Source organism: Syngnathus typhle, linkage group LG4 (genome assembly GCF_033458585.1).
Source record: "Syngnathus typhle isolate RoL2023-S1 ecotype Sweden linkage group LG4, RoL_Styp_1.0, whole genome shotgun sequence".
NCBI lineage: Eukaryota > Metazoa > Chordata > Actinopteri > Syngnathiformes > Syngnathidae > Syngnathus > Syngnathus typhle.
This window is the reverse complement of record NC_083741.1, coordinates 23,364,853-23,388,495: the sequence shown is the minus strand read 5'-3', so window position 1 is coordinate 23,388,495 and position 23,643 is coordinate 23,364,853. Positions and strand designations below refer to the sequence as shown.

General features: G+C 50.7%; 2 protein-coding genes across 6 annotated transcripts in view; both read right to left on the bottom strand.

Annotated features, from left to right (window-relative positions):
• Positions 1–221: 221 nt before the first annotated feature.
• Positions 222–6,201, bottom strand: slc22a31 (solute carrier family 22 member 31). 2 transcript variants are annotated; one of them, XM_061277153.1, is made up of 9 exons: positions 5,609–6,201; positions 3,935–4,038; positions 3,709–3,863; positions 2,149–2,317; positions 1,892–2,037; positions 1,727–1,835; positions 1,441–1,655; positions 1,238–1,349; positions 222–1,131 (listed from the first exon to the last, which is right to left on the bottom strand). In XM_061277153.1, exons 1-9 carry the CDS (start codon positions 6,173–6,175, stop codon positions 678–680), a joined length of 2,031 nt encoding a protein of 676 aa, XP_061133137.1. In that variant the 5' UTR covers positions 6,176–6,201; the 3' UTR covers positions 222–677. The 2 variants fall into 2 exon arrangements, with proteins under 2 accessions (XP_061133137.1, XP_061133138.1); XM_061277154.1 differs by lacking the exon at positions 1,238–1,349 and having other exon boundaries at positions 686–1,131; positions 1,529–1,655.
• Positions 6,202–8,877: 2,676 nt separating this feature from the next.
• Positions 8,878–23,643, bottom strand: part of ankrd11 (ankyrin repeat domain 11) — a 44,225-nt gene continuing 29,459 nt past the window's right edge. For 3 of the 4 annotated variants that reach the window (XM_061277426.1, XM_061277425.1, XM_061277424.1), the window contains 11 exons: positions 23,161–23,293; positions 19,469–19,642; positions 18,726–18,926; positions 18,486–18,628; positions 18,213–18,360; positions 13,599–18,129; positions 10,863–13,515; positions 10,661–10,759; positions 10,451–10,594; positions 10,290–10,382; positions 8,878–10,194 (listed from right to left, as the gene is read on the bottom strand). In XM_061277426.1, coding sequence (XP_061133410.1) covers positions 10,009–10,194; positions 10,290–10,382; positions 10,451–10,594; positions 10,661–10,759; positions 10,863–13,515; positions 13,599–18,129; positions 18,213–18,360; positions 18,486–18,628; positions 18,726–18,926; positions 19,469–19,642; positions 23,161–23,293 — 8,505 coding nt within the window. In that variant the 3' untranslated portion in view covers positions 8,878–10,008. The remainder of the gene's footprint in view (positions 10,195–10,289; positions 10,383–10,450; positions 10,595–10,660; positions 10,760–10,862; positions 13,516–13,598; positions 18,130–18,212; positions 18,361–18,485; positions 18,629–18,725; positions 18,927–19,468; positions 19,643–23,160; positions 23,294–23,643) is intronic. The other variant, XM_061277427.1, reaches the window with a different exon arrangement.

Sequence of the window (23,643 nt, the reverse complement as noted above, 5' to 3'; positions counted from 1 at the left end):
CACCTAGTGGAGAAAAGTGCACATTTCACAATAATTCTTTGGAAAAGAAAGAAAAAAAAAACCCAACGGTTTCTCTTGCTCCATTCTCCCGAGGCTAGTCAGAAGTACCGACAGACAAACAAAATGACGTATTCAGGAAATCTGGCACCCGAAATATTAAGGCTGGTCCAATTGAAAGCCAACAGATTGTCTTTCAGAACTCCACGGCAAGTGCTCCCAAGTCGAAAGACAAACACGGGTTTAATTCCAACACCAGTGACACCCTTTACATCATTGAGGAAATAATCGCAACACAAAATGTCTGACTTTCTTCAACAGCGTGCATTAGTGTGTTGGTCCCAGGCGAGCAAGCGCTTGAACCAACCGGGCCGAGCCGCATCGCTTGAAGGAATTTTGGGAAAGAGAGTCAGGCTGCCACGGAGACACTGCTGAGTCACACTGTCGGACAAGTGCACGAGTTGCTCATTAACGGACAAAGAGCTGCAGCTCACATGATGGACGCCGCCGCCGCTTAAGTGTCCAAGGGCGCGCCAATCAACCATTGCTGGCACGCCAATGGCCGCCGCAGCAATTACAACGGGTCCGATTGATTTCTTTTTTTTAGAAAATGAAGCCGTTATTCCGAATAAAACGACGAGCTCCCACATAACCAACCGTCCATTGTCACCGATGCCCATTCAGTGTTCCGACGCTTCCCTCAGCGGATCACTCTCCTGCCCCGGCGCTTCACTCCCACCAGACAGCAGGCGCTGCTGACTCGCCGCGGCTATTCTGTACGGCAAACGGTCTTTGCTCAACATCTTCCTGGTGGCGCCGACCAGGCGCGAGTAGTTGTCAGGATTGTACTCCGACGACAGGGGCCGGGAGTTGAGCAAGGGCAGGTCCACCCTGTCCGCCCGAGACGAGGGGAAGAGCGGCGGCCGGCGCCGGCTCTCGCCTTCCTCCAGCGAGTCGGGCAGGGGCTTGCGCTTGCTCTCGGGCAGGAGCATGATGCAGAGCACGGAGAGGACGGCGAAAGAGGCGAAGATCACGTGGTGGAGGAAGTAGCCGCTGTTGTTCTGGAGCTCCATCAAGGAAGAGGCGGCCATGCCCACGCAGCCGGCTGCCAGCACCAGGCCCAGGCACCCGCCTCTGATAAGGAGATTGGTTGTTTAGCAAAGCTCCGAACTCGTTCTCATCAGGGCGGCGCCCGGTCCCGGCCGATTTCATTATGTGCACCGTGAGCTCTCCCACTCACCGCACGACAGTCGGCATCACCTCGCAGGCAAAGAAGATGCTGAGCATGGCAAGAGCTTGCGAAAACAGAAGACCCACGATAGAAAGCACCAGCACCAGGCCTCCCTGCAAGTCTGACAAGACAGGAAAAGGCTTTCTTAGCCGCAAACACTCAAGATTAAGAGCCCACGTGCAGAAATCGGCATCCGATCAAAGCGGGCGTACACTGGGCCAGCGCCAGAAGAAGCAGCGAGGCCAGGCCGGTGACGATGGCCGAGAGCAGAAGCATGCTGCGTCGGCCGAAATGATTGACCGTGGAGCAGATGAAGATACACGCCAGGGTCCCTGTGGTGATTCGGATAAAGTAGCTAAAGTAGAAGTTGCTGGAAGACATGTGCAGGTTTCTGGTGAAGCAGTACTGGACGCCGGTTCCGATCAAGCTGCGGAGAAAGCTAAGCGTCAGAAGCCACGTGGCCCGCTTGTCGCTTTGGATGATGGATCCGGAACTTACAGAGTGAAGCTGAGGATGAGGCAGTTCTTCCAAATAACCCGAGTCTGCCGCAGCTCCAAAACCGAATAGTATCGGGGCCGGCAATCTTCGTTGAATACCGAATCGATCTCTAGGAGCAGGACAAAAATGAAGAAGAAGCCGTCCAAAAAAAGCGGCTCAGCTCACCTGACAGCAACATTTCGCCGGGGAAGAGCTCGTCCGGTAAATACACGCCGTTCCGAGCGGAGAATTCCCGGATGCTCCGCTTGGCTTGGGCCGTCTGAGCTGTGGCCAGCAGCCAACGGGGAGGCTCCGGAAACAACGACTCGCAGCTGAACAACAACGGTTTGCTTTTCAGCCAAGACATCTGGATAGGGCCATTTATTCATCCCATCAAGGAAGGCATTTATTTTGCTCTCCATTATCTCCATTCCCCGACTCACCACCAGTAGGAAACGAGCAGAAGCAGAGGTAAGGTGGTAACGGCCTGCAAAATGGCCCAATGGCGACACAGCGCAGCCAGGCCCGGCAACAGCACCTCCGCAAAGATGCCGAAGAAACCGCCCACCATGGCAACCATCAGACGATGGGGAGCGTCGCACAGCTCCAACCCTGGACAAACACAAAAGTCAATCAAACGCTGTCATGAATCGCTGACATTGACGAGGTCCGAACAAACAAAAGCACCGACAGCGTTTACGTGGCAATTCGATCCAAATAAGAATCAGTCACGCTAGATTTGGTCGTTCCCACCTATTGGCGCTCAGCTTTTATGGTTTGTGACCTTTAACCTTTGCCTTTCCTCGCTTCCCGCTTGGCCTGGGGAATCCTTGAATGACAACTCAATCCATAACAAGACGTGTTTCGGCCCTCGCAAACCCATTGCTCAATCATGAAGATAAAGTTTTTGCCATCAATGTTGACTTGTGACTGTGCGGCATGTCACCTTTGACCTCTTTGGCCCAGCCACTGGATTTATTCCACTTTCCTCCCCCCGGGCAGGGTAAGAGGACAAAGGAAGTGAGAGGCTCCCTTCCTGCTTACCTTCTGGCCGGCCCAGCTATTGTTTTGACATCTCGGTGAATTGCGAATGGAAATCCGCAGGACATTTGCCGCTGTCGAAATCCGACAACATCAAAAGTCTGGCCCCGACCTGCCTTGTAGGAATGGGGGAGTGTTGTGTACGGTGTGAAAAAAAACAGTCATGGGAAAGGACCATGCCAAAAATCTGCTTGCATCTGCCAAGTCCCAACGGACTCATTGGATCAGGACCTTTTGTACACTCACCTACTATGCTCGCCTGCCGGAGACATCTCGACATACTGACGGAATTCCACGGAAAAACAAAAAAAAAGCTGATAACTCTAAAGGAACTCCTCGGAGAAATTCCAGCTCTCGTACGGTACACACTCGGAATGTGTAAATTGTGGAATGCCACGCCTTTCATATAAAGTTTTACAGTATAGAGTTTGTTTATAAAGATAGATAGATAAATAAATTTAAATTTAAATTTAAATTTAAATTTAAATTTAAATTTAAATTTAAATTTAAATTTAAATTTAAATTTAAATTTAAATAAAAATAAAAATAAAAATTTAAATAAAAATAAAAATAAAAATAAAAATAAAAATAAAAATAAAAATAAAAATAAAAATAAAAATAAAAATAAAAATAAAAATAAAAATAAAAATAAAAATAAAAATAAAAATAAAAATAAAAATGTACCACAATTGTGCCGGTCATTCACATCCTGTATTCAAATCAAATTGCCACATCCGATTCAAAAAGATGAACAAGTGACCTCGACCCAAGAGGTACATTCATCGCTTCTAATGATTCAAAAATAATTTTCTCATCTTTCAGTGAGGAACAAATGAATGGTTGCCCAAAAGAATGCAAACTGCCAATACTACACACGAAGAGTTCATTCAAGATTGTCGTGGCTGTCCTCCGTGCTCCATCCAGTTTAACGCGAAGCATGTGAGCGAGCGCACGCAACTTACTTGCTATGTACGAGGATAAGAAGATCCCGGCGAGCATGACGCCCTGAGCGAGGCGAAGCAGCAGAAACACCACGGCGCTGTTGGACAAACACACGGCCATGCCAAACACACTGGACAGACTGACGGACAGCAGGAAAGCTCGTCGACGACCGAGCCTGGGAAAAGCACAAAATCGCAGCCCGAAGTGACTTGCTCGAATCGACACTGGCATGATTTGATTCTTTACCAGTCGCATAATGAGCCGATAAAGATGTAGCCCGCAATCCATCCTGTCATGAAGCAGATGCGTTGAAGGGGAATTTTCCAGTAGTCACCGCACACCAAGTTCCACTGCAACACAAAATAAACACAACTAACATCAATTGAATTTTCATTATTACAAAGAACGTTTGGGGGTTGACTGCGTTCGGCCAACAACGTGAAGCTCCCTCACAAGCTGGAAAAAAAAAAAAAGAAAAGAAAAGAGAATCACTGATCTCGGTGTGCCAACTGACGGGAATGTAGATCATGACAAGCTAATTGAATCAAGATGACTGCTGACGAGCATAACCACGTTAGAAGAGTGGTGATGAAAATAGATGTTCTTTTCCACTCCCCAGTGAATCTGATCTTTTGCTAATGTTGTCATCTGTAGACACACAACTAATATATTCGAATACTTGAAAATACTCCATGCAAGTTGGCACAGGCACAACTTGTTTGTCAGCCAACGAGTCGACGCGGAAAACACGCTCGCGTATCTTATCGAGCGAACCCATGGAACTGGAGCCATTTGTTCAAGCCCAGCATGAAAAGTTTTCTGTGTGCTCTTTACATAGCAGCAGCAACATTTTGAAATAGTTAGCATACTAACTATCATAACACACACTCATCTTCCCTGAGTATGCTACGCTTTGCTGGCCCAGGTCACCATGACAGTTAAGTCTCTTCTCCACACTGTTGGACATTTTCAATTTGTACTGCTGCCGTTTTGATTCATTATCACCACATAAGTAGTAAGCTTACTATTTAAAAGGGGAACCTTCTTGTTTTTATTTTTTGTGTTGTTTACTTATATGTATATTGTGTACTATGTCTGGTCACCGTGGCAACGTCATTTTGATTTCTTTGTGTCTTGGCATGTGAAGAAAGTGACAATAAAGCAGACTTTGACTTTGTCAACACTGTCCAAAAAAAAAAAACCATCAAACGACATAAGTCGTCTTTGGCAGTGAACGCTTTGATTCTGACAAACAGCTTCATTTGATTCGTATTTAAAAAGAAATTCCCGGACCCTGCCATGATTCTTGGCTCTCCATCTGGTCTGAGATGTCCTTATCAATATTTGTAAACTGGGCGGGATTTCTATTTGCATGTCAGGCAAGCTTATGCCGAGCACTAAGCACACCTTACATCAACGTTGTTTCTCTTTCCTTGCAACCATCTTCTCTTCCAGATCTTTTCGTACCAAATTTTGGGTTTGTCTGTGGAATTGTTTGTCAATTTAAAGTGTTGCAAATTTCATTATCTTTTGTTGGAATGAATGAGTCCAATTGTGCTTGACAGCTCCAAAGTTCTTCCACATAAATTGAAGGAATGTTGTCCATTCCACATAAGTCATCCAAGCGTGTCTTTATGAGGCTTCCCTTCCCTACTGCTTTGTCCTGAGCAGAATGTTCTTGAGAACCTCCCAGCATGTTTGATCATGTCAATGAGCCAACATGAGCAAAACGTTGGAGCAACTATTGACACAATTGGCAATCTTATCTATCCGCAAACTGAGCAATCGATTTGACTAATATCCACTTTGTCTTTGTTTTCCCAACTCAGTAGGATCATCTCAGCGTTCAGCAGCTTGCCAACGAACATGATGGCTTCCCGTAGAGCACATCAAAGTTTGCCCAGTGACCAGCGGTCTTACCTCGGTGACGAAGTTGCTCTGCAGCCCCGACATGCGAGCATACTCCCAGCCCTGGGTGCAGCTCACCTTCTCCCGGGGAACCCTTTGGGACAAGTCCGACGAGTTGGGAGGGTACTTGTAGAGCTCGCAGTGGCTCAGGCCGGTGCCGTTGACCCAAGGGACGGTCAGGTTGAGGTAAAGCGACTTGGAGAGGTTAGCGAGGAGGAAGCCGGAGGGAAGGAGCCGCGGGTCCGCTTGGCAGTGGTACGCGTCCGGGATGGCCGTGTAGAAGACGTCGCTGAACAGGTTGCACATGACAGCGAAGCTGGGGAACCAGCTGAACGCCACCACCATTCGGTTGTAGCGTCCGTATCCGCCGCTGTAAGGGAACACCTTGGCATCGTAATCCATTTCCGGGGGGCTCCACTGATCGCACGGGTACGTCCGGACCGGACCGGAGCGCAGCTGGACCAGCTGCCGTCGAGGAGAATCTGAAATCAAGCACGCCGGTGTTGCGGGTTGGAGGAAAAGGGGGGCTGACGTCACAAACACTGCTCTGCCTTTGACGCCCCTCATGTGCTGAGACATCGTTCTATTTCTTTTTATGGGGGAGACATCATTCTATTTGTGTTGGAATCGATCACGATGACTTTTTTTTTCTTTTCGTTTGACTTTTTTTCATCGGGAAGATGTTGGATGAGTGTTGCTTACATTCATTGGCGCTCCTATTCCGGATGTTCAATAGGTTGCAGCCCCCCCGTCCTCCCAGTGACAAGGCTAATTCCCCCAAAAAGACACTCTAAGATTTCAGAATGGTTACGATGAGACCAAAACACCAAACTAGCCAGTGACTTGGCAGGGGCATTTCTTTGACGCTATTAGATGACCCCAAAAAAGCTCAAGTTCTATTTTAAACATGCGGCTGGTCAACATGACACACGGACGAGTATTAAATTTAGATTGGGAAAATCTTGCTCATGGCAAAGACAAAACAAAAGGGGGCAGTTTTAAGATTTCAAAATTTTATTAACGAACATAATCTCTGAGGAACAACAGCAGTTCTCGCGCTCTCTGTACATGCAACTGTAGAAAATAACAATTTTGAATTTTTACTTTTCAGTTTTAGTCTTATAGCCCCCCCCCCCCCGCCCATCTCCATTTCTGGTTCTCACATTATTTTTTGTTATCTATTTTTTTTTTTTTGCTCCAGGAAATGAAAAACAGCTAGAAGGTGAAAGTACTGGATTTCTATGACAGCACTGACGATAGCATCGACAAGCCCTCAAATTTGACCCCTCCCTCCCCCAACAATATGTACACAAACTACATTGTACAAATAAAAAATGTTACATTGTTACATCAGATGTACCTGCGGCGAGCGTAGTTTCTGTTCGAGGCCCACATTGGACACAACTTTTCAGACTGGTACAAAGAAGAGGGTGCAAAACGTCCTGGGAGGTTTTATTTACACAACTATTTACAGTACGTCTCTTTCACGCATTACAAGGAGGAAAATGTACACAGCGGAGACCAACTTGAACCGAAACATACAACAGGTGCCAGAAAAAAACAAAAAAAAAGATAATAAATAGGTTATTTCTCACCATTTTAAGAGTAGTTCTCCATGCTTTGTATTAGTCGTTGTCCATTCTACCAAAAAAAAAAAAAAAAAGGAACAAAGAAACAGCTACAGTCTGGGTTTGGGGGAAAAAAACCCCAAAAAAACAAGGGAAATAAAGGCTTGAAATTGTGATTCTATCGAATGGAAAAAAAGCAATTATGTATTTCTAAACCCAGTGAGAAAATCAAAACAAATGTAAATGATGTGTGAATGTGAGGATTATAGAGGTAATATGTTGCTGACTGAGGTGGTGTCAGGCTCGCCGCATCTGCATCACCGCGCTCGCCACGCTGCGGGGAGGGATGGCTCGCTAGCTATGGCTGATCATTCAATCAACCTCTTTTCGTCTATTGCTCTGCGTAACGACATGAGAGGGTTCCGCGGAAACGTCCCGGATGAATTGCACGGTCAACCGTCACCATTTCAAGCCTTTGCCGTTCAAATCAGGGATTGATTGCACCGCTAAAAACAAAGCCTGACGGACAAAAGCAAAACACGGAGGACGTCTTGTAAACAATAGTGAGTAACGGCTTTACATTCTGCTTGATAAGCACTGTGATTGACATGCCACTGGTGTTAGAAACAAAAACATCGACACAACGGGATAGAGAGTCAAAAGGACACACAATCATTCTGTGATCAAAAAACACAAACTAACTTTGGAAGAAACCAACAACAAAGAAGTGGGGGGTTCAAATATGACATGTGCCAACCTGGAGGGGTGTTAACTATACTCTTAGCCACTTGTCTGCACAGTGTAATAGCATCCGATGACACATCATAAACACAGCAATGACTCCATCGAGTGACGGAAGGCCTTTGAATGAGAGAGCTAGCAGAATACAATTGGAACACATTTGGAACAATATGAGACCCCCAAAATAAAGAGCCAATCCACAACATTTTTTTTTTTTTTTGCATGATTCCATTTGGGAGCTTTTTGGAAACGGCGCCCAGAGGAGCTGCAATAACAATGACAACACCTCCTGCGACTCGAGACGGTTCTATCAGAACCGATGTTCAATTCTAGATTTGGACTCTGAGCGTCTGATCCTGTACTAAGTCAAGAGTACTTAGTGTTCTAGCTCACTGGCGCCATCTTGCGGGTCAGCATTGCAATGCGTAAGGCTAAGCAGTACGGCGTTGAAAGGTTAGCCCGGAATGGAAACCTTGCAACGCTCCAGACGGTTGCACCCTCTCTCATTTTACACGTGAACTGAATATGATGCTTTTGGAATTTTGCAAAATGAAAAATACATGAAACATCAGCGCGGGGTTGCGCTTGTGTTCCTGAACGACGACATCACGTATGCTTTCCATCCAAACAATAAATATGTGTGACTTTGCCCAACAAGGAGTACATTAGTTTTCACCGGAAAAGGCATTTTCTTGGTTGGAGATGACTCCCGTATAATTGTGTAGTAAAGCAGTGAGTAATATTCCTCTATTTGTTAAATAAGTCCCGGTCTATTCGGCTACATGTGTGGGTTGAAAGGTGTGGGTGGCTTGCTTGCTTGGCCTTCGGGGCCCCGGGGTTCAATCCAAAAGCGTCGTTTGCGAGTGACGGACGGCGGCGGCGTGGCGGTACGACTTTGCCTTTCCAATACTGACAGAATTGAGTACATATTTGGCCCACGGATATGAGGGAGGGGAAAGTGCTGCCCAAAAGTGAACTGTACACAAAAAGATACTTTTTATTTCTTTTCTTTTTCCTTACACTTACTTGAGTGATATTACAGTACATAGGTTATTTACAACTGTGCAGTAATGTGTGGCAAAATAAATTATCTAGAAGGCAGCAAGAATACATTGGTTGACGAATATAAAAACTGTACATCATTTACGGAATACAACTTGTGTTTTTTTTTTTTCACTTTTCTTTTCTTTGTTTTCTTTTCCATTAAACTAATATTGGCTCTGTAGTGTTTCAAAACAATGAAATGCCCAAGTAAAGAAATAGAGCAAAACCATATTTCTCCCCGCCCGCCCGCCCGCCCGAAACCTGACAAACAACAATTTCTCCATAGTCTCTCTGAATGTCAACATTCGTTCCGTTTGCGGTCCGAGGCGCTCGGATGCGTTTTGCCGAGCGAGAAGGCTCTCTCTCGGACCTGACCTCGGTCGGGGAGCCGCCGGGCTCCTCCTCCTCCTGCTCCTGGCCTGGCTGAGAGGCTGCAAAGAACAGTTTCTTCCTCTCTTGCAGACACTTGTATCCATCTGCCGTCTGGGATTTGACAGTGTGGCAGCACCTGTGTCGCTGGAGATTCCCGTCACGTGTCGTCGTCTGCCGGTGGCTTTTGTTGACATCCTGACCGGACCTGCGCCCGCTGGCTCCATCTTTGCAGCTCCTTCCTACTGCTGCTCTTTGACGCTCCTCCCCAGTGGTCGTCGCTTTCATGAAGCAAAGCCCCGAAAAATGAATGCAGAAAATAGATCTCTGTCAACCCCCTTCCCACCCGGAAGGGAGTCGCGGGCCGGTGCCGGAAAGCAAAAAAACAATTTCTGCTTTTCATGCTCCGCTTCAAAAAGGAGTAAAAATCTCTGAGAATCAAAAGTGCAACTTGAGTATTTTCTTTGCCCCGGTAAAAAGAAGTTTCCTTCTTCAAGGAAGGGAACCGAGAGCGTGTTGTTGTTTCTTGTTTTTTATCGGCACTCTTCCGCTGTACGTTTGCTCTTCTCCTGTCTGAAGGCCCTTCTCAAATTTGCTAGCCCTTTCCATTTGTTCTGTTCAACAAATTCTCTCTGAGAAGAAGGGATCGATCGGGATGAAGGTAACTCCTGCCGGCTGCGCCGAGAGGCGTCACGCCGGCAGGAGGACAAAGTCGTCGTTGACGTCAACCATCGGAACGTAGAAGGACGGCACTTCGTTGACGCACAGCGACTTATGCCCGGCGGGATCCAATTCCTGGACCTTCAACTGCCATTCCATCCTTTGCACGGCGTTGAGGGCCGCCGCCTCGTGCTGTTGCCGCATCAACAGGCACGTCTGACACACACACGCAACAACAAGGGGCGCAAAATCCATCCATTAAAATGGAAGGCGGCACTGGCACTGTACAAGCAGCACGAGGAGATCCTTACCTTCATGCGGTCGTATTTATCGTCCACGTCCTGAATCCAGGAGATGAACTGGCGCGCGTTGAAGCGATCCCTCACCGATTTGTTCTCGTCGCCCTGAGCAAGCACGGCCAGTTACAAAGAGCCAAAGAAAAGGCCAGGGAGGCTCCGGACCCGACGGCTACCTGGCTCTCCGAAGGCATGTTGTACACTTCCGAGTCCAAAAGCATGGTGCAGGCGCTGAACGGCACGGCCTGATTGGCGATGGTCCTCGCCGCTCTGCAGTGGACTCGCAACACTTCCTGCTCGCAGGAGACGATCAGCTTCTCCTGTTAACGGGGAAAGCCAGCGAGCTCATTTCCGACCTCCCGAGCGGAGCGCGACGTTTGGCGTACCCGTTCGATGCTGTGCTGCAAGCGCAGCTTTCCTCTCACGGCCTCCTGCTGCCTGAAGAGCTCTTTCAAAGCCTCAGACAAGGACGGCGGCGGCGCGATCTGTCAGCGGCAACAGAAAAACCCAAACAACCAACCGACCGACATTTAACGCCCATTTGTGCAGATCCGGAAAGCCACGGAAAGGTTCTGAAGCTCAACTTACCACCGGGATATGAAGCTTGCTGAGGGGCTTGCCGTCCAGCAGGTAGGAGCCGGTGTAGGTCACATACTCGGCGTAGCACTGAGGGGCCTGTGGAGTGATGTAGCACAAAATTTTCCTCTTTTCCTCAATCTTCTTCCTGATCTGCAGATACTCAAAGTACGGGTTGGACCGGTCACTGTGGTAAGGCTCGATGTCGTCCAACTTGATGGCGTTGACGACGACGGCCAGCGTCTGCTGGATCATCTCGCGGGTCTGCTGCATGGCCGTGTTCACCAGCTGCACTTGCACCTGCTGCGTGGTGGAACGGGGGAACTTCCTCTTGCGCGGGTGCTGGGTCTGAGCGGGGTCGTCTTCCTCCCCTGGGAGCGGACGGCCTTTACTGGTTTTGCTCAGAACCACCGTGGGCGAGGAGCTCAAAGAAGCGGGTACGGACAGCGTCAGAGTGGAGTTGGACGGACTGGACGAGATGCCGAGCGACGGCTCTTTGTCTTTTTTCACCGACGAAAAGGCCAACACCGAATTGGGAGTCGGCGTTCTGGCAGGGAGAGCGTTGATGGTCACCACCGGACTGATGGTCACGGACAGGGAGGGGCTGGAACACGTTGCGCTCACGGGAGGAGCCAGCGCAGACAGGTGGTTCTTGGCCCGGTTGCGCGTTATCCTCTGAGGGATTTCATCCACCTTTTTGGGGACATCTGCGCTCTGGGCTAGCGGGACCGGCGGCTTGGCGGCCGTCTCTTGAGCCTCCGGCCGCTCCAGGGAAGCGGGAGGGCTAACGGCGGCCACCGGGAGGTGAAGAACCCCGTCGGGTGATGAAGATTCCCTCAGGGGCTCCGATACGTCCTCCCGCCTCACCTCCGGCTTGTCGAGCGCCGCCGCCGCGGTGTCTTGCGGCAAGCGCAAAGGCTCGACGGCCGGCACGGGGTGAATCTGGATGTGATGGAGCTGGCTGGCGTCGGACGAATACGACTCGTCGGATCCCGACTCGTCGGAGCCTCCGTACGGCATTTTGCTTTCCAACATGACGCTGGGTTGCGTAAAAGCCAGAGGGATGGTGACCGGGACGCTCTGAGGCTCCGGGTCCAACTCTTGCCCAAAGGCGTTGTGAGACGGCGGGACCGCTAAGTCTTGCACGGCGGCGGGTTCCCCCGGCCTTTGGTCTTGAGCGGAGCACGTGGTCTCCAGAAGACCCGAATGGTCTACCTGCATCAAGTCCGGGTCGTCGACGTCCATCATCGTATGACGAATGTGACATTGTCCGGTCTTGTCCAGGTCGGCAAAATCCGAGTCCCGGTGCTCGACGACGTCGGGCTTTTCCGGCAGCGGGAGGTCAGGCAAGGAGAAGGGTCCGAGGTCATCTAGCTCATCCGCATCGGTGGCGAAAGGATCCGCCCAAGGCACGACCGGCTCGGGCGCAGCGGCCAAAGTCAGGTGCCCGTCGACGACGGGGCAGAAGGTATGCGAGCTCTGCCTGATGCCGGGCTCCTCGCACGCCGCTTCCGCGTCCATCTGCTGGGGAACCTCAATATTGGATTTGCCGCACTCCTGGAAGAAAGACTCCAGTCTGGTGGAGGATGAGGACGAATTCAAATAATTGGGCTCGTCGTTCAGAGCGCCGTCGGCTCTGTCCAGAGAAGGAATGTCGGCCACGGCCTCCTTCTGCTCATCAAAATCCTCGGGGTCTTCTTCCTTGTGCCACCGATTCCAGGTGGCGTACGGAGGCGTGACGGACGGGTGTCCGGGCAAGTGCTGCAGATCGCTGTCCGAGTGAGAATAGGGGCTGGTGATCTTGGAGACGGCCGCTTCGATCTCCCCGTACGTCCGATGGGGAGATTTAAGGTCCACGTCGTGGTTCCAACTCATGCTGTGCTCGTAACAGTTCTCCCCGTGGCCGGCTTCGGGAAGCGGCGGAGTGAAACGGTGGACCTCTGGATCCGCTTCTTCCGGCGACTCGACGTGCCAGCTCTTTCGCAGAGGCTCCTCAGCTTGAGCGGGGAAGGAAGACACCTCCCGCGTCGGCCGGCTCTCGTGCACGGCGCAATGCTCCTCGTCCGTGGGTTCGTCTAAGTCCAGGTCTTCCGCTTCGTCGTCCTCCTCCTCCTCTTCCTCGTCCCTTTCCTCAATGACGGACGGGAGGTCCGAGAGGACCAAGTTGGGCTCGCTGTGGTGAGGTTCCGCTATGTCGTCGATGTCGAGCGGAGGCAGCGCGGCGGGCGCCGGCGTGGGCGGCGCGGCGATGTCGAAGCAGGGCTCCTGCGGATCGGGCCGGTGCACCGGCGTGGACGGCTTGGGCAAGTAGCCGCCGTAAACGCTATCGGAGAGATGCTCCGTCTCCGTGCAAGGCAGCGTCGGCATGGCCAGGTCGGCCGTCGGGTGGCTCGGCTCCATCAACCCCATGGGAGAGAAATACGGCGAGGGCAAGCTCTGGAGTCGATCGGCGGCGCCGGGCGATTTCTCTTCCAGAATTTGCGAGGCGGCGTCGAATTCGGCCGACGGGTCGTGATGCTGCCGGAGGAACTTGTCGGCCTCCATTTTGAAGTCTTCTTCCAGAGGTCTGCGGACGTCCGAGGAGGCCGAACGACCGATGAGCGGCAGCTGGAGATTCTTGGCCGGGGTGGGGCAAGTGCCTTCCTGGAAACCTTGCGAGTACCTGCTGGGGGACCACACAAAGACAACAAGCAGATCAGAAAAGGGTGGAGGCCAAAAATAGAGGAGAACATTGAAAGGAGGAAATACCTCTCAAAGAAGGACGGCGAACACGCATTCATGGACATGGTCATGGCCGAGGAGTTCTGGCAGTCCAGCCCGTCCAGCATGATGTCGGGGTAATCTTCGGCGCTGCAAGACGGCGTGCGGGGAGTCTGCATGACTTCCTCGTAACTGGGGCAAGAGATGACGGAGGTGGGCGTGGGCACGCCCGTGGGCCTGTTGTGTTCCGAGCGGGGCGAGGCGGGCAGGTTCTCTTTCGTTTGATGTCCGGGCAGCCAGTCCTTGGGGTTGTGGCTGTCCGTCGCCGGTTGGAACTTGCGAGCGGGGGACACCATCTGCGTCGCCGGCAGGCCGGCGTCCTTGGGCGGAGCGGCGTCCTTGGGCAGGACGGCGTCCTTGGGCAGCCCGACGTCCTTCGGCTTCTTCTCTTTGAGGTTGGAGTCCGGGCTGGTCAGGCTGCTGGCCAGGCCGCCGGTCAGGCCGCCGGCCAGGCTGCCGGCCAGGCCGCCGGCCAGGCTGCCGGCCAGGCCGCCGGCCAGGCTGCCGGCCAGGCTGGATTTCTTGGAGGAGAGCTCAGCGCGGTTTTTGCGGGCTTCTTCGGTGGACTTGGTTTTGAGTTTGGGGTCTCCCGACTTGGGCCGGAGCTTCTCCATTTGTTTCATCCTCTCTTTATGCCTCTTGTGACGCTCCTCGATTTCTTGGTCTTTCAGACTCAACATCTGACCAAAACTGGTCATTTGGTAGTCGCCGTCCACCAGGAGTTTCTCCCGCGGGCGGCCGTCTTTTCGTCCCGTGTCTTTGGACGGGTTGAGCTTTTCGTTTTCATCTTTCGTTTTGGACTTTGCGTGATCCAAGCGGTTGTCTTTGTCCGAGGCGTCGCGGTTGCGCTCCTTTTTGAAGTCGAATTTGGGGCTGTCTTCTTTCGATCTCTCTTTGAGAAGGCTAAGCTGAGGGCCGTCCTTCAATCCTTCTTTGGAGTGCTTGGACGAGCCAAAGGCGTCAAGGTGCTTGTTGCGCTCCTCCTTGATTTTCTCCTTGTGCTTCTCCTTTTTCTTCTTCTCCTTTGTTCTGTCGCCGATGACGGCGCCGGCTTTGTCCTTCTTGGACATCTCCTTTTCAAACTCCAAGGTCTTGTCAAAGTCGTCTTCGCCGTCGCCTTTGCCGCCGCCGTACGGGAAGGTGTACGGGTCGGCCTCCAGGGGCGTGGGCTCTTTGTCGAAGGGCAAGCTCTCGCGGCGGGCGTACACGTCTCGGATTTCTTCGCTCTTGTCGCGCTTCTCCTTCTTGACCTTCTCTTTGTCTTTGTCGTGGCTTTTCTTGGAAGACGAGGAGGAGGAATGGCGGTGTCGTTCTCTCTCTCGGAACTTGTCCTGGGGCGTGCTTATGACGGCCGGAGAGTCCCTCCTGTCGTCGTCGGCGGCGGCGAGGGCGACGGAGTCGTAGTAGCCGGCCAGGACCACGGCGTCGTGGCCTCGGTCGGTGAAACTGTCGGAGGAAATGTCGCTGTTCTTGTCATTGGAGTCGTCCTTGTAGTCGTTCATGGCTTCTTCTTCCAACTTCTCCAGGAGGGACTTTTCGTTCTCGCCGCCGCCGCCCTTGGACGCTTTCCGCTCCTTGGCATTATTCTCCGCCTTGTATTTGTTTTTGCTTTTCTCCTCCAGGAGCTTCTGCTTGGCTTTCTTCTCCTGGTTGGAATCGAGCGACGTCCGCTCTTTCCGTTCCTTGTGTTTGACGTCGACGCATTCTTTCTTGTCTTTGTTGTGTTTCTCCAGGGAGCCCTTGCGCTCTCGGCCCGAGTCAAAGGTGGCGGCGGCGGCGGCCTTCTCCTTCTTCTTCTCCTTGTGCTCTTTGGCCTTGTCGGCGCCGTGTTTGCTCTCCGAAGACGTTTTTCGGACTTTGTCTGAGGGGAAGTGATCCAGGTCCTGGTCCTGATCGGGCAGCGAGTCCTTCCTGACGGCGTCGGAAGCGTGCGAAAGAGCGCCGTTGTAGGCGTCGTCCTCGTCGTCGCTTTCGTCGGTGAAGATGTCGGCGATTTTGTACCAGGTTTTCTCTCGGATCTTCTCGGGCTTGCGTTCCTCTCGCTTGAGCTCGGAGAAGTCCTTGTCTCGCTCGTTGTGTTTGTCTTGGCAGGCCTTTTCTTTCTTGTCCTTGCTCTGCTCGGAGGACATTTTCCGCTCTTTGTCTTTTGCGTGCGACTCTTTGTGTTTGTCCTTGGCGCCGTCCTTCTTGCGCTCGGCTTCCTTGTCCTTGGCCGTTTTTTCCGCCGCCATTTTGTCACTCCTGTCCTTCTCCTGATCGGCGGCGGCGGCGGCCCTTTCTTTGATTTTCTCTTTGTGCTTGTCGGCTTTTGTTTTCTCTCGCTTTTCCGCGGCCTCAAACTTCTTCTCTTTCTCCTTGCCCGAATGATTGCGTTCGCGGGCGTCGCACGATTTCCCCACGGGCTCGGTTTCCTTGAAGAAGGCGTCGTTGGCGTAATCGTCTCGGAGCGACTCCTGCTTGACCTTGCCCTCTTTCCTCTCCTTGAGCGAGTCGTACGAGCGATCTCGACTGTTATCCAGGGAGTCTTTTTTGTCCTTGCCCGTCGTTTCCGTGGATTCTTTCCTTTTCTTCTCCTTTTCCACAGAGTGAGCCGAGTTGATTTTCTGTTTGTCCGACCAGTCCTTCTTCTTTTCCAAACAGTCCTTGTCTTTCTTTTTGGACGCGACGTCCTTGTCCGGTCTTTTGTCGGCGTGCTCGGATTTCTTGTCTTTGACTTTGTCCTTCCGCCTGGTCTCCTCCTTGACCGTTTCCACGATGAGCTTGACGGCGTTGTTGGCCTTGTACTCTTTGTACTCCTTGACGGGGGCGTCCCAGCTGTCGTCTCCGTAGAGGGACGAGTCGGAGGACATCTCGGAGCCCCAACGGTCGTGATGCTCGTCCGAGGCGCTCAGCTTGGCGTCGTCCAGGTTGAGGAAACGGCTGTTGACGTCGTAGCTTTCGTACTCGGGCTCCTCCTTGGCGACTTTGTCCTTTTTGCACTTGTCCTCCTTGCCGCCCTTGTCCACCTTGAGATGCTTCTCCTCTTTCTGCTCACTCTTGCGATCGGCTCGCGACTTCTCCTTGGACTTTTTCTTCTTCTCCTCTTTGTGGTTCTTTTGTTTGTCCTCCTTGGGTTTCTCCTTGGCGCTTCGCTCCTTGTCCGATTTGACGGGCCTGTCTCGCTCGTCCTTGTTTGTTTTGGCCGAGTCCTTGGATTTCTTGTTTTTCTCCTTTTCCGAGGTCCTGTGCGAGTCTTTTCCCGACGGCCAATCTTTGTCTTCCGACTTGCTTTTGGAGAGCCTTTCTTCCTTCTTGGAATGGTCCTTTTCGTGTTTGGACAACTTGATCTTGCTCTCGGATTGCGATTCCGACTCGACGGTGATGGACTTTTGCCGGGAGTCGTCGAAATCGAAGGAGTAGCTTTTGACAAACTTTTCGTTCATGTCCTGATTGAGCACCAGACTGGGAGCTTTGTCCTTCTCTTTGCTTTTGTGCTTGTGCTTGACCTTGTGCTTCTTCAGCACCTTGCCGTCCGTGTCCGTTTTGGAGACGGTACTGTCGGCGTTTTTGTACACGTCGGCGTTCTTCTTCTCCACCGCGCTGTTGTGCACGTGGTTGTTCTTCTTCTTGTTCTCTTGTCCTTTCCTCTTGACTTGCTTGACGGATTCCACGCTGGACTCGGTGGAAGAGTAGTCGGACTCGCTGGACAGACGGGTCCTGACGGAATCGGACAGAGAACTTACGTCGGACCACGTGGGAGACGACACCGTCTTCCAGCCGTCGGTCCTCCACTGCTTGGGGTGTTGCTCCGCTAACGACGGCGCTTGTTTCTGCGAGTTCAGGTTGGCGTGCGAGGACGCGTTGAAGCCGCCGCCGCCGCCGCCGCCAGACTCTTTTGCCATCATGGAGGACTCCTTGATGCTGTTTGAGCCTTTGTCGTCTTCGCTCTCCATATCGCCGCAGTCGGAATCGGACGTGCAGAATTTGTCGTTGACTTTGCTGAACCGGACTTCTTTGCCCACGTTGTTTTTACTCTCCTTCTTCCTCTTCTTTTTGACTTTACTTTTATCTTTGAGCTGTTTGGAAGTCAGGCTCCCCGTCTCTCTGCTCTTGGCGTTGGTCTGAAGGGCTTGTTGGCGCGGCGTCGGCGCCGGCGCGTAACACAGCGTCCTGTCGTCCTCGTCCGAACTGTTGCTGTCCGAGATGATGCGCCTGACGGCTTTCTTTGGTGTGAGCGAGTTGCTTTTGGAATAGGTTTTCACCTCCATCTTGGGGATGGAGATGAAACTGTTGGCCTTGGTGACGGGGTCCTTGCGGAAGTCTTTTTTCAAGAGATGCTTATCGTCCACGGGGGGGACCCGCTCCTCCTCGTCGTCTTCGTCAAATTCGTACTCGTCTTTGACGGGCGTGGCGGCCGATTTGGGAGCCTCTGAAGTCTTCCCTTTTAACTTCAAGCCCTTCTCAAACTCGGAGTCCGTGTTATTGCCATCGACCGAGCTCGACGGGGCGCACGAGGGAACGTCTTCCTCTTCGGAAGATTCTGCGCGGGGAAACGGAAAGAAAGGCAAGGTTGAAAGCAAAACAAAAGCGCCTTTTGCTCAATGTTGCCGTTCGACTACACACCTGACGAACTGTCTTCGCTGGAGGTGTACGTGCCTTTCCCCAGCAGCAGATTCAGCATCGTTGGAGAGTTGGCAACATTCAAAGGGGTTTCACCTCTTCGGTTACTTTGTCGCGGGTCGCCGCCATACCGTAAAAGTAGCTTGACCACCTGAAAGAAAGCACACAATTAAGTGGCCATTTTCTTCGGGCCCAATCCCTTCAGCAATGGCATCCAAAATGATAACTTGGCCAAATATTTAACCGAGTTGGATTTAAAACAAAACAACCTGTCACCTTAAAATGTCCATTGTTGGACGCATCGTGGAGAGGAGTGTCGTCATCCAGACCCTTGGTGTTGACCTCGGCTCCGGCTGCCAGCAGCTGCTTGGCCACGTCGTAATATCCCCGGTTGCATGCCTCGTGCAATGCAGTCCAACCTAAGTGCAAGCGATGCATGAGAATATTTGTGCTGACCCGCGCCAAGAGTCCCTTTTTTTGGACAAGTTGCATCTGGCGCCAACTCCAGTTTCTCACCTGCAAAGTCCTTTACATTCACATCAGCTCCCTCGCTGATGAGCTCCTTAATGCGGCGTACCTCACCGCGAATGGCCGCCCTGTGCAGCCGAGTCTCTCCTCTCTCATTTCTTTTATTGACTTTATCTTTGGTTTTGGATGCAGAGTTTGGCGTTCCCTTCTGACCTAGACTGGACTGTGACTGGTGCTTTGGTGTTGTGTCTGTTGACAACCAAAGCACAAAGTGTTACAATCGATACCATGAACAGATGATGTGACTTGATCTCGGGTTTTTAGTTGGGGGAACTTTTTTTTTCTTCCAATGGGTGCAATACTGTTGTTTATCTTTTGGCCAGAGGAGGGCGACCTCACACTAAGAATTGGCCTGACTTGGAGCTGATTTCACAACATTTGGAAGCCAGTGTTGTCATCAATCACATTGACACGAGTTGAGTTGATATCTGAAACTGTCACGTCATTGACGTTTTCAAACCCGATTTGAAGTTAGAGCACTGACAAACACTAACACGTAAATATGTGACTGACGATAGAAATCAGATTGATGATGATGTTTGTCCAACTCAATGTCTGGTGTGAATATTATTACATCAATAAGACAAGCAGACTAACTTCAAGCGTGTGTAATGTACACAGCGGTGGTGGCGGTCATTGCTATTCTGTAACGCTCACTTCCCTGCGCCGCCTCCTCTTCCCCGCCCGGCCGGTGTGCAACACAAGACGTGGTCTCCATGATAAGCACGCACCTGGACTGTTTACGGACTCCTCGGCAGTCATTTGCATGAGCAGGGCCACCTGCTGCCGCTCGGAGAGGGGGTACCCTGCCCGGATGCCTGGCATCCCCATTCCAAACGGCAAGCCTGCCTTCCGGGTGTTTGTGGGCTCCTTTTTAATGCGCTTCCGCTCTGGACCTGGTTTCTCTGTGGTGAGGGAGGGAGGGAGGGAGGGAGGGAGGGAGGGAGGGAGGGAGGGAGGGAGGGGGAGAAGTACATTTCATTTTGTTGGCTCACAAGGAGCCACAGGAATGAAGCGCTTTACTGATAAACAACAACATTTGAGACGGCAAATATGGTGGACTCGGGCATGCATAGACAAAAGTGTTTTTATTATCATTTCAAACAGAGCATCGGCGTACAGACTACTTTTGTTTCGTCTGGTAATATTGGGACAATCTGGATAACCGTGATCAGTTTGGTCACCCACCACACGTGTCATTTGGAATTTGCAGAACCTTTTCTCCTCGAGAAAAATATCAAGATAAATAAGGAGAACCTAAACGGACCCTAAAACATGACTAGAAAAAAAAATCCCATTTATATTATTATTCTAATCAACAGTTGCAGAAAATGGTCTCCATCCCGTTTTCCTTCTCAAAAAGGAGGCCTCGACGGGCCATCGTGTTTACGTTTCCGAGCCAATCAGCGCAAGTCAGGAAGAGGGCGTGACTTGGCACTCGCAGAGTTATTACGAAATAGACTTGGTGTACTCTCAATTGGACGCAGGCTCGCCAAGGTCACCGCATGCCTGCCTGCCTGCCCGCTCGCTCGCCAGCCAGCCTGAATGGAGACTCGACTCTGCTCTGCTCTTCTCTGGGACAAAAGCAGCTGCTCTACAAAGACACACCCAGCAATTATTTTCAGCAGCAACATAGCATCTGATGACCCTTGGCTAGGACTCCAGCAACTCATGATAAATGTAACATCTGATCTTTGAGCAAACGAAACATTACAATTTAGAGAAATGTGACCCAACCGCAAAGTCAGAAACATTTTCCGCATCTGCAGAAACACCGGCCGACTTGTCTGAGCTTGACTTCCCCCCCCCCCCCCCCCGTGACTTTTCTCGTTACAACTCGGCAATGGTGACGTGGCCGTAAACACGCAAAGGATTTCAATCGCACCTCAGAAGGTTCTTTTGTTGTTGTAAGGAAATGAGACGTGCTGGAGTCACGAGTTAAAATGTGCTGAACTTTCAGGAACATCTGCAAACGCTTTAAGCTGCGTTACCCCCCCCCTTTGATGAACCCTCCCACCCTCCCTCCTATGGGCAGTCGCCATTTCGACACATTCCTTCTGCCGGGACTTGAACGGGGGGAACCACAGACAGCAGTCAAAACATGTTTTGGGAGCAGCAGAAGAGCGAAAGTGCTACGCTGGCGCTTTCCGACTATGTTTACAACAGACTGCTAGCCCCAAAGCCGACCACATTACTTGAATGCGGAAAAACAGAGGGAATCGTCGACGGAGGCATCGGGGTGAAAGGGAGAACGGCAGCTGCCAGTCTGTAAATGGGACGACTTAGCAAATGTTCACGTCGATACAGTCAACGTGAAGCCATTTCAAGAGTCTGTCATTTTCCGACGTTTGTAATCCTGAAGATTGGAGATTTAAGGCTAGCATAAACACTAGCTCATGGAGCTAACACTTTGTGCCTCGAAGAACTGCCTTAACCAGCTGGACCACATCTGTTTGACCGTGCGCACGCCACATCGCAGACAATGACTTGCTTGGGGAGCTCAAATGATCAAAACAGGAAGTCGAGGCAGAAGAAACAGGAAATGGCTAACAGGATGTTTTTTCAACGCTTTGCAATGAATAAGAGACGCCCGGGGCGCCGCCGCCGCACAAGTCGACGTCGAGCGCCACGACAAGTTTGATCAGAGAAACAAAGGACAAATGTTTGGATGTCGGAGCGGAACGCCGGGCGGGCGATGCGACAGAGCATCATAAATCACTGCCTCAGCTCGCACCTTCCTTCAGTCAGTACTTGCGAGCGCCTCGCATACCGTGACCGAGTCTCGTAGCCACATCAAAGCTACACCACAAGCGGGATGCTAACACAGTCATGGAGGAGCTCAAAGAAGGCGGTCACGACAGAAATGGCCAAATGTCGCCTGCCGATTTCATGACGCTTCATCATGCAGCAAGATTAAAATATTGATGATGACCGAGATACGCGTGGGTGCTAATAAAAATCACGACGTATCGGATATTTGGATTCTGAATATCGAAGCTCTTCCCTGACTCTAGGGGGAGCTGTGGTGCTGGTGACTTCTCAAACGAGAAGAAAGAAGGAAAGATAATGATTCCTTCTTTTCTTCAAAAGATTCAAGATATATGCACATATATGCAGATGGATGTGCTCAAGAGTAAGGCCAGACTGTATGTTCTTGTATCGTGTCAACATGTATAAAGTTGACTATGGAGGTACGTAGCATATCGGCAGTTCACAAATACACCCGGCCGGCACGAACAACAACTGAAATGAAAATGTTTCTGCTCCAGTTCTTGCTTAGCTAGAAAAGTGGCAAAAATTTTCCATGCCCCCTTTTCTCAATATGTGGCCGTTTCCACAATGATCTCATTTAATCACGTGTCGTTATGGTCATCACAAGTGAAGCACGCTCAACCATTAATATATTTGGCAGTAGACGAGGAAGAAGAAAACAGCATTTTTTTTTAACGGACCTGCCCATCCATATCTCCGGCGCACAATTCATGTCCCATCAAATCACAAAGGAGACGAGCAATGAGATGTGCCGCGGTAATGGCCGTGACATATCAGAGTTGCCGTTCATGTTAGAGGGGGAAGACGGCGGGTGACGTGGCAGGGCAAGCGTTTGAAAAGGTCAGGCAAAGAAAGAGAATAGAAAACACACACACACGCTGGAAGATAAAAATGACTCAAATGTATCGGTGGAAGCAAAAAAGAAAAATTCTCCGAATCGGACTCAAGGAGCATCGTGTGCAGATGCTAGCAAACGATTAAGAATGAGCAGAGGAGCAATTTGGAAAATACCTGAGCGACGACAAAGACCTGAACATGCCAACGTGCACTCCAACTTTGCAGCCTAACAATGGCATACAAACACACAACAGAAGGCTTGACCAAATCTCACAAGTTTACAACTCCATCGCAAATCTTGACCGAGAAGACAGACGTGCAATTTTCCGTTTTTGACTGGAATGAAAAGCTTTGCAAACGAGTAATCACACAACATAAAGCAAAGTAGCTACTCAGCCAAAGCAGATGATGAAGGCAGTTAGCAAAGCTTCTGAGCTGGAACATTATTAACAAACTAAATCCCCCCCCCCCAAATGCCAAAGTCAAACAAGCACTACAAGCGCCACTTCTACTTCCTTTGCTAATTAAAGAAAACAAAGCTGGGGTTAGGGTCAGGCTAGCTAGCATGTTTCACAAATTCAAATTGCCATCATCTGAAATGATGCTCCAGACTGCCAGGCAACTACCGCTTGGGTCCTTCCAAGCGTGCACGTCGGACGACTTCCAAAGTAAAAGCTAAGATGTCGGAAATCAAAGCACGGATGAGTGCTGCGGACTCAAAATAAAATGAGCAGAGCGACCGAGCGCAGAGCTAGGAGAACCGCATTGTCAGCAAATGAGAGCGGCGACGGTCCATGCGTACACGCTCCCTTACCTGAGTCCGAGTCTTTCTGGTCTCCATTTGCTCCGGTTGTGAACGGCAGTTTTCTTTTCGAGGCCTTCTCTTTCATCTCTTTAACCCCATCGCTGCGATCCAATTTGGGAGTCTTATTTGACAACACTTTGTCCTGTCAACGACACCGATCGGCCCGAAGCGTTAATGAACACAGGTTTGAAAAACTTTGCATTGGCAAACATAGAACATTTAAATGCCATTTGAATGAACAAGTATTTTGAATGACAATGAATGAAGGTTGTAGCAACTCATTTTTGGGCTTATTTCTTTATTGAGAGAAGGCAGAAATGTGGGCAGTCATTATTATTATTATTCGATCCATATTATTATTGTTATGGCAGGCACTTATCGCAACAATTTATTTTGTATGGTTTTCCTAGTACAGATTGTGGTACTACACTCGTAGTCCCGCTTTCGACTGAAGAAATACGACTGAGCAGTCGGACCGAGAAGCAAAGGCAA

Bases quoted from the DNA above. Each gene is read 5' to 3' on its own strand.
- slc22a31 (XM_061277153.1), bottom strand. From the start codon at position 6,175: ATGTCTCAGCACATGAGGGGCGTCAAAGGCAGAGCAGTGTTTGTGACG. The intron at 4,039-5,608 runs GTAAGACCGCTG...TTTGTGTTGCAG, and splicing joins AGAGCAACTTCGTCACCGAG to TGGAACTTGGTGTGCGGTGA. The intron at 1,132-1,237 runs GTGAGTGGGAGA...TCTCCTTATCAG, and splicing joins GTGATGCCGACTGTCGTGCG to AGGCGGGTGCCTGGGCCTGG.